The 13,460-nt window shown below is 39.8% G+C and overlaps 1 protein-coding gene across 1 annotated transcript; it reads left to right on the top strand.

The window, feature by feature from the left end:
* The first annotated feature begins 6,021 nt into the window (after nt 1–6,021).
* LOC116397130 (somatostatin receptor type 5-like) lies at nt 6,022–13,202 on the top strand. The gene is made up of 4 exons (XM_031872307.1): nt 6,022–6,303; nt 9,047–9,742; nt 9,858–10,268; nt 10,984–13,202. Exons 2-4 carry the CDS (start codon nt 9,077–9,079, stop codon nt 11,032–11,034), a joined length of 1,128 nt encoding a protein of 375 aa, XP_031728167.1. The 5' UTR covers nt 6,022–6,303; nt 9,047–9,076; the 3' UTR covers nt 11,035–13,202.
* The last annotated feature ends 258 nt before the right edge of the window (nt 13,203–13,460 follow it).

Raw genomic sequence — 13,460 nt, 5'->3', positions numbered from 1 at the left:
CATATTAGCCGAATAGCCTCAGACTCTGAAGAAAATGAGCATTTCCTTCTCATGCTCAAAAAATAACGTGGATGCCCTTTGGGACAATCGTGGCTCTCCCCTCAGATTGCAGCTAAATTGGGCTTGTGGTGCAGTACTTTTAAAGTTACACAATTAAAGCTTGAGTCACAGCACTCCAGGCTAATCAATGTAGGTTTTTAAAAACCAAAGCACAGTGCCAAAATGTATCACAAATGCAATCAAATTTTGTTAAAGTTGGCTGTGTCTGAGATATTGTAAATGTAGCATAAGTGAGAATTAGCACTCGTACGCATTGGTTGAAGAGTGGTGTTGAAAGGTCTTTACAGCTTTCCAATTTTGTTTTTTACTGCAAACAAGAGCTTTGCTTTTTCTCAACATGTTTTGAAATATACTGGAATCACTGTATGTATACTTTATGCTAAATGTAATTATATAGGTAAACAGTACTGTATGTGGGCAATCCACAGTTTATTAACACATGTCCCTGAAATGTGAGCGGTCTTTCGACATCCTTGTTAGCTGCATGCTGCGATCCACTAAGGTGAGCTCACCATATAATAGTTGTAAGCGTAGGAGTCACTCAGTCATCTTTATCTTTTAATAACCTTCAATTCAACTGAGCAGCCATCATAGGAGGAGACTGTGAAAATGAATCACCACCAATTAGTTGGCAGTACTTCAAGAGTGTCAAGGGAACAAATCAATACACCTTATATTTGAAAAAGCGTGTGTGTGTGTGTGTGTGTGTGTGTGTGAGAATCTACCTGCATGTTTGCACTGTAGACTATTCAATTATAATTAACATCTAATTATTTATTAATTACAAATAACAAATTTGTATTGTAAAGTTATGGAAGTTTTAGAAGCATGTAAGTGAGGTGTTGGTGCAGCTCCACTGCAGCGAGCTGTCACAACACCCCACATAAACCATCATGGTGTGTGTAAAGGCTGTTTCTCCATAATGTGAATGAATGTGTTTTATTTGACTTCTCTGTTCACTCTTTATAAGTGAACATTTATTTTCCATCATTATTAAAAAAAAAACATAATTCTTTATAATCTAAAAATCCACTTCAAAAACCATAGTTATAACAACTTTAAAAAGTTGCTGCATACAAATTTCAGAGCATATCTATTGCCTCTATGACTCTCAACATGACGGCTAAGCCAGCAGCTTGCAGCTAACAGTGGTAACAGGGTTTACTGTGCAAACAATAGCAACAGTGGTGACAGTGTTGAGAGGAGGATGTTTTAGCCCCACATACATCTTATGCCATAATTGAATCCAGGCCCATGTCAAACAATCAACAATCAAATCAAGCTAACCCAGTTATCCTCGTTCAGTGATAATGACCCAGCTGGTGGATCTAATAATAGTATTGTGTGTGTGTATATATATATATATATATATATATATCTCTGTTGGGGAGTTTATCATACGGTAAATGACTTCTGCTGTGTTACAATCTTACAAGCTATACATGACCCACCTGGTAACCTAGATATTAATCAGACAAACCTTTTAGGGACAGAAATTCTGAAGATTTGAGGACAGACAGATTTTTATCCTCGAGCTCTGCAAAATGTCTGCTCACCTTTGGGACGAGAGTTTGTGTTAGTAATACACAAGCGCCACTTCACTCTATTTTCTGGCTACGCTGACAATTACTTTCAAATGTTTCTCTAACACACACACACACACACATAACGTCTGGAGTGGTTGTTTTGAGCTTCCACTTTGTGCAGATGCTCCTTTTCTGCAGACAGGGGTTAAATGCAGGCTGACACTGTCACTTCCGCAAAAGCCTAATGTTGCCTGAATGCTTAATAATGTGTCTTTTTTTGGAAAATCCCTCCCTCATCAACCCAGTCCTGGCAAGTTATAATAATAATTGTCAAATCGGTTTAATTTAGAAATAAAATATAGCCTTTTGGTCTTCCCTAATTAACTACTCTGATTTGTCCCTCAGGGGGAAGTACACAGGGCTTTGTTGTTTAGGAATATTAAGTACTGCAAACTATTAGCATAATGGACAAAGAATCATGAATGTACACCCAAATGCCTTCAAACTGTGGATTTTTATAGCCTCTAAGAATGGCTTTGAATGATGTTTGAGTGATTTTCCATTTGGATTTTTTTTATAGTCTTCAAATTAGGGGAAACGTTTCCAGGAACATATTTATTACATAATGTCTTCAGGTTTTAAGATAGTGCTTCAAACTTTTTCATCAACTCAATTTTCCTTTAAAATGTTTGAATTTAATGAATAAACTCAGAGGGAAACAGCAGTATTGCTTTATTTAACAGTTAAGTAGCAGTAATATACCTGGAAATTCGGGTCTCTTTTGTATCGTAAACTAGAATCGAATAGTCTGCAGTCGATGAAAAAAAACAATCTTTCTATGCAAATCAATACAGAGACAGCTTCGCTCAATTAAAGCTGAGGAGTGTATTTTTCTCTAACGCATCACAACCATGAATAGAAGCTGTCCCGCTGGTTTCATCCTTTTTGTTGTATTCTATAGCATGTATAGGCAGGCCATATAAGAAAATAATATTGCTCTAACACTCTCTTTTGCACATTTGAGCTTAAGGGCGATTTCCTCTTTGAACAGCCCAGATATATGTTAGCTTATATTTTCAAGAAATGAACAATTATTTCAAATCATAAACAATCAAATCGCACAGTAACTCAAGTCTTTTACATGTGGGAGTTAATCTCCATAGAACACCATGTTAAAATGTCCAACTTTACAGAATAAATAAACATGTTCACACAAAAAAATGTTTTGGTCTCTATAGCTAATATCCTCGGTCATGACATCTGTTCGAGAGCATTTTTATAATATTCACCCATTTATAATTTGAGGATTAAAATGAGCCATAATTGAGGGCGTTGGCCACTTTAAGAGAAAGGTGGGTGCCTTCTCAGGACGCTGTATCTTCTGCTGCGTCACCCGGTCCCGCCCTTTGCTCCACCGATAATCCACCTCTTTGCCCATTTTCTGATAAGCCAGGAATTAGGTTGTCGCTGCCAAGATGGCCACGGCCGGAGTCACCAGCTTCACAACAGCTCCTCAGAAACCTATGGTTGACGTCAAGAGACTACGTCCATATTTTATACAGACTACGCTCCCTGCATGGCAAGTCCAAGACAGTTAACAGCTCCATCTGGAGTCTGTGTGCAGATGAACAGCTACATTAACGGCCTCCGCAACTTTCCTGATGATTGATGCAGAAAATAAACATTAAGCAAATAAGCAGCCTTGTTGGTTGGCCCCATTAAAACAGCTATTTTCAGACAGCCCAGGGTCAACATTACAAAATGTAATTAAAACTGCATTATAAGGATATTAATTGAATGTACCATGATACAAAAAGACCACATGGAGACGTAAAACTCATAAAGGCTTTAAAAACTTGCCGATGGACGCTGTGTATCAATAAGGTTTTCCAAAAGGTCGGCTCATGATGAACAAATTGAACATACAAGCAGCACAGAGACAGATTGATTGTTCGTATATTCTGAATACTTTTAAGACTAGTTCATCTTCTGACCTAAACAGACAGCGGCAGCCACAGAGTCGCCACTCTGGATATAATCTCATTCATGCCCCCCACCCCACGCACACATACACACACACACACACACAGGTTCTGTCTCATCTTTGTTATCAGAGGTGAAGTATTGATTCAGCTTGGTTGAGAGCTCCTGTGGGCCACAAACACCACACACAGTGGTCGCACTCCTGTTACCTTGAGAGAGTTCTCCGATCAATCCACCAGCTTGTTGTCATCAGCCGGACGAAGTCGGCAACTGACTCCAATCTGATATGATCTCGGTGCACAAGCCAATAGACTACAAGCTTGATATAGAAAGGCAAGAGGTGCATGCAAACGGCTTGAAGCCAGAGTGACTCATCTGAGCAAGAGGAGAAAAAGAAAGCTTGGAGACAAAACAGGACTGTTCAGAAAAAAAAAAACTCATGTATTTTCAATGTAATCCTGTATTCAACAGCAGTCTGATTGTCTTTCAGATATTTTAACAACTGGCAGAGACAGCCAGAAGGGAAATTAAAACAATAATGCACATCATGCCAAATCAAGGCGAAGTAAAATATATTTTTCAAATTTCACAATAATAAAAAGTATGAAACAAGTGCTCTGATTACTAGACTGAACATTCGTAATATATTCTCCATGGTCACTTTTCTATGAGACACGTTTCGCAGGAAGAGAAGTATTACACAAAACAGCACAGTAGTTCATAAGGAAACAATTCACTGCACCTCAGATTTACCTGTAAATATAATAGAAAGATTCGTATGATAACTTTGATCTTTTAAAACAAACAAAAACCTCCAGCAACCCTTTATGTTCTGCATTGTAATGATTGCATGTGTGCGCTGTATTTCTGCACTCAGCTGGTGCTTTGTACTTGCCATCACGTGGTGAACATGTTCGCTTTTTCTTTCAATTAGTTTAGATTAAAGAAACTTAAGCGAGGACATTGGATCACTGCAGCAAATGTAATAATGTAAACACACTAACAGAATATGAAATAAGCAATACAAGACAAGGGCCATTTAAGGACAACTTGGGGACACAAAGAATTGGAAAAATAGCATTAACTGCTGCATCTGGCATTTTGAAAAAGGAAGAAAAGTGTACCATCTACATGGTGGCGGGTCCATGGTTTATCAGATATCCATAGTCTGCAGTTTATTCTGTGCATCATTTAATCCTGAGATACTGAGTAATATAATGCTGTTAATGCTGTGTCTCTGATATTGCGTCCTCCCCATACATATGAATGAGAGTGAACTGAAAAAGATGCAGATGACAGAGGCAGAGATAGTGCACTTCAGGGATTTATTAACCAAAATATAAGATGCAAAGGCAACAGGCAAACATTTCCAACCAGGAGCAGGCAAGATAATCCAAAATACAGAGGTCAGGCAATAAGGTCCAAAACAGGTTGAATGGCAAAAAGCTGGAAAGCTAGGCCATGCACCTCACTCAACAACCTGCTGGTGGAGGAACAATGGATCTGGGCCGGTGTGTATTTATATATAGCAAGCGGCTGATGACGCAATGAGGTGCAGGTGGGGAGATTGGAAGAGAAGCTCAGGTGAGAGCAAAGAGGTCGTTACAGGGCAGTGGCGGGATCTGCAATGAAAGGACAAAAAGTCTGAAGGCATCTGGTGGACAGGTGAAGTATAACGTCGGAGAGGCCTGGGATGGAGGGTATGGCTGAAAAGATGGCCGGGGAGGCAGAAGGAGCAGGAATATGCACAAGTGAGGCAAACAGTGTGAGACTGGGAGCTCAGTGTTATTCATTAGCTTCTGCTTAGTTACTGTCTAGTCTGGTTTAACACGTTTACAGTTGGTGCTTCTTCTGTAATGCCAACAACTTTTGTTGACATCTACAAAAAGAAACCGTTTTACAATTTGGACAGACACCTGAAAATTTGGTGGGCATGGTCGAAATAGTTTTTGTTGACGTCATCGTTAACCTTGAAAATGAGAGCTGGTATTGCCTGCATTGGAAAAAATGCATGTGTAAATGAGCCATATCGTGGAAGTGCCGTTACACACCGCTGTCCCTGCAGGGCAAGCCTCTATACAAGGCTGTGTGACTGTGTTTACTTATACACTCACAAATCTCATACATCTACCCATTTGGTCTGGTTAGGACCGGTCAAACAAGGCCAATAAATAATAAGTCACCAACTCCCTAGTGTCCCTTTTCCATTCCTCTCTCTGTCTCTCACACACAGTGGGAACACATGAGTTAGTATTATGATTCACTGGAAGCTCTATATATGAAGAAAACAAAAAAAGGGGCTGCAATGTGTACTTTTTCAACAAAATCCGGTGTTGTGCTGTGAGATGATTACAACCACATGGGTGGGACTTTCCCATCCAAAGGCGGGGTGATGCTTTCCACATAAATAGTCGCAGTGCGTCGAGGCACTTCAATGAATCTGTGAGAGACACCTCGTCAGCTGAGCGACGCATTTCTTCGTGCGCAGGATTTCCGTCAAACTCAAGCTGTGCGTAAAATCCTGGAAGATGTTGCTTTTTGCGCCTCTGTAAATGGAAATCTGAACTTGCCGACACCAAGAAAATGCCTCAAGATGAAAAGTCAAGTGTGAGGTGGTTTCTCTTTCAAGCGGCCAGGGAAAAGAGCGAGAGAGTTAAATACCTCATGAATACCGCGGGAGACACGCATCACGCCATCCGATAGTGGAGAGGATAAGGCGCACAGGAGCGCACAGGTAAGTTGAATCCAATCTACGAATGGCACTGCATTTAAAATAAAACAACGTCTTTATGAAATAAAATTAATTTGAATTCGCAGTTGAAATAGTATTTTTTTTCCTAACAGTATTACACGTGTGTTTGGAAAACTGTTATGAGCCTCAAAACGTTTATTTTTCAAACTAAGATGATTTAACAAGCCGAGCATCTCCTGACTGGGGGCTACAGCTATTATAGTTTGGTGGACAATAATGCCAAGCCCCATGCAGCCTAAAGGGGACAGGGGCTTCAAGTGTTTGTTTTCTCAACAACATGCTGCGGGCTGCGCGTCACTCCCGTGTTTTGAAGCGCGGTTCAGTGAATCTTTACGTCACATCATGTATTTGTGCAACACATTTCCACAGCCTCAGGTTTCAACGTCTGACAACTGTTATAGGGTAATTATTATTTTAGGTCACCCGCAAGGCACCAGGTAAGGACATATAGATGCAGTTTCACAAAGACATGATGAAGTTAATTATGATAGGGTGCCAATTGGCCATTGTTCTAGTTTCAGACTATATGTTAATGCATTATACTACATTAATATATATTAGAGATACCTTCAACAACCTTGAGACCCAATACAAAATATGATACGGGGTTCAGTTTGGTGATCTTATCTTCAATCAATAGACAATTCTTACAGTTTACATAAAATTAAATAAAAAAGTTAAGATGTCCTCATTAAATTAATCAACATCCAGCACAATTTTGAGGTACTTGTACTTGGGCATAGTTTAATTATACTACTACTCCACTACATTTCAGAGTTGGTGTTACTTACTTAGCAGACAATACAAAATATAAATCAAGTAAAAAATTGGAATATATTGTTATAGATTAAGTTACCCTGCACCTATATGAAGTAATTTTAATTAGCTCCCCCATTACCAGCTGCAACAGTAAAGTGATAATGCATCTTTACTTATGAACAGTTTTACTTTTGGTGCTCAAGTATATTATGCTTTTGCATTTTTACCTCGATGTGAAATGCAGGAAAGAATACTGTGTTCAGCTGCAAGCATGCAGGCAACTTGCCAAAATAACTTGCTGAACATGTTTGGCCCCAAAATCCACTTAATGTAACTTTATCACTGTGGTGCTCTTGCTTAGATAGAGAGGGTTATCCTCATGTGTCCCATGGAATAATTTGCCGTAGCCTATTATTTACTATACAGCCTATATTAAACTTTATTTATAGCACTGTTCAAAACACTGTTATAAAGCGCTTTACAATGGGAAAAAAAGACATTTAAAATACAAAGACAATAAGATGGATAGAGTAACACACAGTAAAACAGACAAATATACAGAAAATCACAGAAAAGCAATTAAAAAATGTGTTTGGTTTGCAAAAGTGATAAAAAGATGTGTGTAGTCCTGATCTCCTCAGGTCATTTCACAAATTAGGAGCCGTGGGAGCAAAGGCTCTATCACCTTCACGCATGAATTATCAAGGATCTCAGGTGCGTAAAGGGACACAGGGCAATAAGAGATCTGATAAATAACTTGGGGCGAGGACTCTCAGGGTAATCAATAATATCTTAAAATCAATTTTGAAAGCAACAAGTAGCCAGTGTAAGGAAGCCAGGATTGGTGAGATGTGTTTATGTTTAAGCAGAGTCTTGGATGAGCTGGAGACATGACATGTGATATTTGGGTGATCTTGACCAATGGACAATGTCTCTATCTTAACAGCATTGAGCTGCAGGACATTTTGTGATATCCACTAACAGAGGTCTTAAGGCAGTTTCGCAGGTTGACAGTGTAGATGGTTGTTTCCAGAGTCACAGTTTAAATAGTTGGAAAATGGAAACTGATATTATGACCAAGAGGGAGCATATAAATGGAAAAGAGAACTGGACCCAGCACAGATCCCACAGCGAAGACCTGTTGCAGAAACACCTGCCTTTTAATCATTGCAGAGCAGAGCCACTGATACCGACCCAGATCTCAAGACGGTCCAAGAGGATATCATGGTCAATAGTATCTAATGCTGAGCTTAAATCCAAGAAAACAAGAATAGAGTTATGGCCAGCATCAGCTGACAGCAATAAGTCATTTACGACCCCTAAAACGAGCGGTTAAAAATATTCTGTTCGAATAAAATCCCTTTCTAAACCTTAGCTAACAATAGGAGCTAAAATGATCAAGATCCAAAGAATCAAGATATAGCCTTTTTAAAAGTGGTTGAACAAGAGCAATTTTTACATCATGATAATTTAAACGAATGAATCAGAAAACTTTTCACGGATCCCCTGGCAGAGTGCCACAGACACCACTTTGAGAAAAATGCTTGAGCTCCTTAATGTTGTGGGCTCCTCGCCACTTGGCTGAAGGCATTTTGTTTCTGCCGCATGATGGACATCTTAATCTAACTGCAGTGACAGTATTGAAACGCGTATGTCATCTTCTTCTAAAGTGCAACTTCCCATTAACAGAAATGGCAAGTTGGCCAGTGGCCCAGACAATTCAGTGGAAAGTTTCTCTTGTCTCCTGGTAAACATGGGCATACAGCCCAGAATGCCTCCTGCCCAAGTATTGGTGCAAAAAGGTCGACGTAACACAAATACTCTAAAGAAGAAGTTCACAAGCCTTAGAACACCCACAATAATAAACTACCGGTATGTTTTTGTTTTAGCATAAATTGCTAAGTATCCCATATGATTGTATATTTGTCTGTTTCTCATGAAATATTTCCTACTGTAATCCAAACAGACACTAGACACCAGCACTCCCTCCTTCAACATGGATGGCTACTACAATTCGACGTTGACATCCGAGAATGTCAGCTCGTCTCCCCCCCAGCCCAACTCCAACCACAGCTCGGGCGCGCTAATGCCCTTCAATGTTTTCACCGCAGTTATCTACACCATCGTCTTCATTGTGGGCCTTCTGGGTAACACCCTGGTCATCTATGTGGTGATCCACTACACCAAGATGAAGACTGTAACCAACCTGTACATCCTCAATTTAGCCTTGGCGGATGAACTCTACATCCTGGGAATTCCCTTCCTAGGCACCAATAGTGTGCTTTCCTACTGGCCGTATGGGGATTTCTTCTGTAAGCTGTGCATGACTGCTGATGCCATGAGCCAGTTCGCCTCCACCTTTTGCCTCACGTTGATGAGCATCGATCGCTACCTGGCTGTGGTTCATCCTATTCGCAGTGCCAAATGGAGGAAGCCACAGGTGGCCAAGATTTTAAATGGCATGGTGTGGGTTGTGTCCTTTCTGATTGTGCTGCCGGTCACAATCTATTCAAATGTACAGGAGGAGTTGAACGCCTGCAACATAACATGGCCTGAGCCGCATAAATTGCAGTCCATTATCTTCATCCTCTACACATCCATACTAGGCTTCTTTGGTCCTGTGGTCGTCATCAGCATCTGCTACCTGCTGATCGTCATCAAGGTAACGCAACAGATAAAATTGGCCTTTGGCTTTTATCGGTGCCTAAATAAAACGATTTTAAGTTTCTGCTCTCAAAATCTCATAAAACCTTTTCAAATGACCATCTCCATTACAGGTGAGGTCAGCAGGTGTGCGTGCAGGCCTGACTAAGCGACGCAAGTCGGAGCGAAAGGTGACGCGCATGGTGGTGATCATCGTGTTGGTGTTTGTACTGTGTTGGCTGCCCTTCTTCACTACCAACCTTGTCAACCTAGTTTATATCATCCCTGAGTCTGCTGAGTCTGCTGCAGTCTACTTCTTCCTGGTCATCCTCACCTACGTCAACTCCTGCGCCAACCCAATCCTCTATGGCTTCCTCTCTGAAAACTTCAAGCAGAGCTTCCAGAAGGTGCTCTGCATCCACAAACCAAATGGTGTTGGCTCTACAGGCCAGAGTGGAGGTAGACAGACTGCATCCACGGGAAACCACATTTCTGTTCTCCCCCCCAGAAGTCACACACAGAATGGAAAAATGCAGAGCATTCAGGTATTGTGCAAACAATATTCATGTGATCCGTGTAATTTCTGAATAAGCAACCCAAACTCACGGAAAGGCTTATAAATGACACGACATTTCAGAAATTTTCGTCATATATATATACTACAGAGAAACGGCTTATAGTGTGTCACTTAACGCCACGTGGTTACCATGAAACCATTGCGGGTAAACAACGACCACAGTTAGGTTCAAGCAACAAAACCACTTAGGTTTAAGAAAAACATCATTGTTGGGCTTAATATAACTATGTGACCTAAGTAAAATTCCTACGTAAACAACGTCACATAAGTACAGAAAACACGCCACAAAAGGGAGAAGTAATTATTGTGCTTTAAATAAATGTAACATTTTAATTACCTTATTGAAAGGCTTATTTAACAGCAATACGTCTCAGTTATATTTATACTTTGGGACCATACTATACCCAAACCAAATCTGCAGTGTACATGTGCACAAGTGCCATTGGCAGCCCCTACTGTCAAGTGCTCTGTGTCCCTAATGACTGAAAATGTAAAAATGTGACTTTCAGAGATGAAGCCCACTTTATGTAACAGACAGGAAAGAACGGAGCCCCAAGTTATAACTCTCAACAAAAACATTGCCACTAATTCCTTCATTGACAACAGGAGCAATAACTTGTGTCAAAGTCTGTCATTCAGTCTTTATTGTACCCCTCATCTCTGCATCGGTGTTCTTGTTTCAGGAGCCTGTCCAGATGGAAGTTATTGGAGACCTTGAGCTTCAAAAAAATTAGTTGATTGGCCAGCCATGAGTTTTCAAGCAGACCCTCCATGTATTAGAGTGCTGCAACATGGGACTTGGATGATTTATTTCTTTTATGGATTGGTATTTCCTGTCTTTATTGCGGATCTTCCCTCACTGACGGACATTTGTGGAGTGGACCGGAGGAGCAAATTAGGAGAGAAAAGACAGCGTTCATCCCAGATCTCAGCATTCGTGTTTGTTCTTCATGTCTTTGTACTGTAACTGGGTTGACTGCATTTTACGAAGCATCGTTTTATGTAAAGATGTAAGATATCAGTACAATGCAAAATACAGTCATGAGACTGTAAAATGCTGTAAATTCTCCAATAGCTTTATTTACCTTAACTGCAGACAAAAAAAACAACCAAACTTTTATTTTCAAAGAGGGTTTTTCAGTTTTATATTTTATCATATTTTAGCAAGAAACCCTTGTTTTCTCATGTGCTTTTCTTTTATTGGCTGCTGATGCTTTTTGCTATTATAGTTAACCTGTTATCTTGATAAGTTGATCAGTATAATGTACATTTCCCAGCACTAAGACACATCTGTTCAGGACGTGTTGAGTTGTCCTTCTGGAATAAACAATGAGTGAGAACAGAGTTTCTGTTATAGCAATAGATTGACAATTTTGGAAATATGCTTATTTACGTTTGCCTGAGAATTACATGACAAGAAAGATACCACTCTCATATCTGCCCATTTAACGGGATATAAAGCTACAGTCAGCAATAGGTTAGCTTAGCTTAGCACAAAGACAGGAAACAACTAGCCTCCAGCCACCAGCACCTCCAAGCAAAGCAAAGAAATATGTCTGATAATCCCCCATAAAACAGCGGATTGTTGTTTTTTTGCTTTAGTACGCGTTACCCAAAGAGATAATGTTTGATAACGCCGCCCGTCATATAAAACCGCTCTAACTTCCGTTTCACTGTGACTTTAACGGTCAGACTATAGAGAGTCGTATTGATCTACTCATCCAACTCTGAGCAAGAGTGTATTACCCAAAAACCTGTCCTTTTAAGAAGTCAAACTATGAAGTTAGTGCTGTGGAAATGAATGTTATGCTGAATTTATCATGTGAGCCATGATAATACAGGTAATTTCCTCCCCCCCGATCAGTAATTTTTTTTCACCACGCCCTTTTGTATGGCGTCAGGCTATTATTTGAAACTCAACCATTATTCTCTCTTTGATTTGAAATTAAAGTATTTGTGCTTTAGCTAGAGTGAGCACTTATCTGTCGGTTAATTGTAAACGTGGGAAGTGTTTTTGATGGTCATGACGAATATATTTATTTTGGCCTGTTAGGTTTTGATAGGCCTTCTGTGACATTTTGACTTCAATGTTACAAAGCTGTGAAGAAATGCCTTCAGGTAGCTCAGCCAAGTATTTATCTCCTCTCTCTCACATGTCGAAAACAACATCTGCCGGAGTGGATGCCACAGTGAAGTAAAGCCACCGTTTAGCTGCTGGACTATGAGCTTTAACATGCGGTGCCAGCATTTTTGGGAAGTTGCTGGACAACACCGAGGCATCTTCATATTGTTAAGACAAGTAAGACCACGTTAACGTGTGTTTATGGAGAGTGTTTTAAAAAACGACTCGCTAAAATGGAACTTTAATAGGATACCTTACAGGAGATATGTTGTGTGTGTTGGAAACAGTGGTAATTTTAACATAATTGGTCATCATTATTAATATGGAATCTTTTCAATGATTTTTTTCAATATCACGGCAGGTTTATGTTTCCGACTGAAGCACTTTATTGCTATTTCCAGTTGAAACAGAACAGTATGGCTTAAACCACTTCAGTTTCATTTTTTTGATTTTTAGAAAATTAAGTTTAAAGTAGTTTTAATGCAAAAGCAGTAAACAAGAAGAAGACATATCAGGTCATTGGACCAGATGGCTTTCCACAAAAATACATTTCCATAAAATTCTAATGTCAGCTAAATGACGGGAGGCGGTTCAAAGTTTCCCAGTGAGCTGACTTCTTGTTTGTTATTAATGGTGGTGGGGGTTTGTTTTACTGTTTCTTTATTAAATGCAACCGTGTAAAACACAGTGTGGGGTGCAAATTGTTTAAAACATTATTTCTTTTTATCTTAATAAGACAATAAGGACGTTGAAAGAGTTACTGGTCTCTGTTATCTTTCCCCTTCTCCATACTGGTTGTAAGGGCTGTGGACAAAATCCACAGCCCTCATTCTGAGTATGTGAGCAAACCGTTGCTTATTTACACATCCCTCAGTTAGCTCATGCAGGTTCATAAAGTGAGCACTGACTACATGAATATCCGCCATTACCTTCAGTGAAGCTTATAATACAGTCTAGGAAATTAATCATCAACCATGTATGTCTTCTACTATTTCCTCTCTTTTGGGCTGCCTCCTCTATATACTGTACTTCTATCAC

The sequence above is a fragment of the Anarrhichthys ocellatus genome, unplaced genomic scaffold, assembly GCF_004355925.1.
Source record: "Anarrhichthys ocellatus isolate YVR2014 unplaced genomic scaffold, GSC_Weel_1.0 scaffold62, whole genome shotgun sequence".
NCBI classification, from domain to species: Eukaryota; Metazoa; Chordata; class Actinopteri; order Perciformes; family Anarhichadidae; genus Anarrhichthys; species Anarrhichthys ocellatus.
This window is presented reverse-complemented; position numbering and strand designations above follow the sequence as displayed.

Coding starts and splice junctions, on each gene's coding strand:
- LOC116397130 (XM_031872307.1), top strand. CDS start 9,077: ATGGATGGCTACTACAATTCGACGTTGACATCCGAGAATGTCAGCTCG. Junction 9,743..9,857: donor ACCTGCTGATCGTCATCAAG/GTAACGCAACAG, acceptor TCTCCATTACAG/GTGAGGTCAGCAGGTGTGCG. Junction 10,269..10,983: donor GAAAAATGCAGAGCATTCAG/GTATTGTGCAAA, acceptor TTCTTGTTTCAG/GAGCCTGTCCAGATGGAAGT.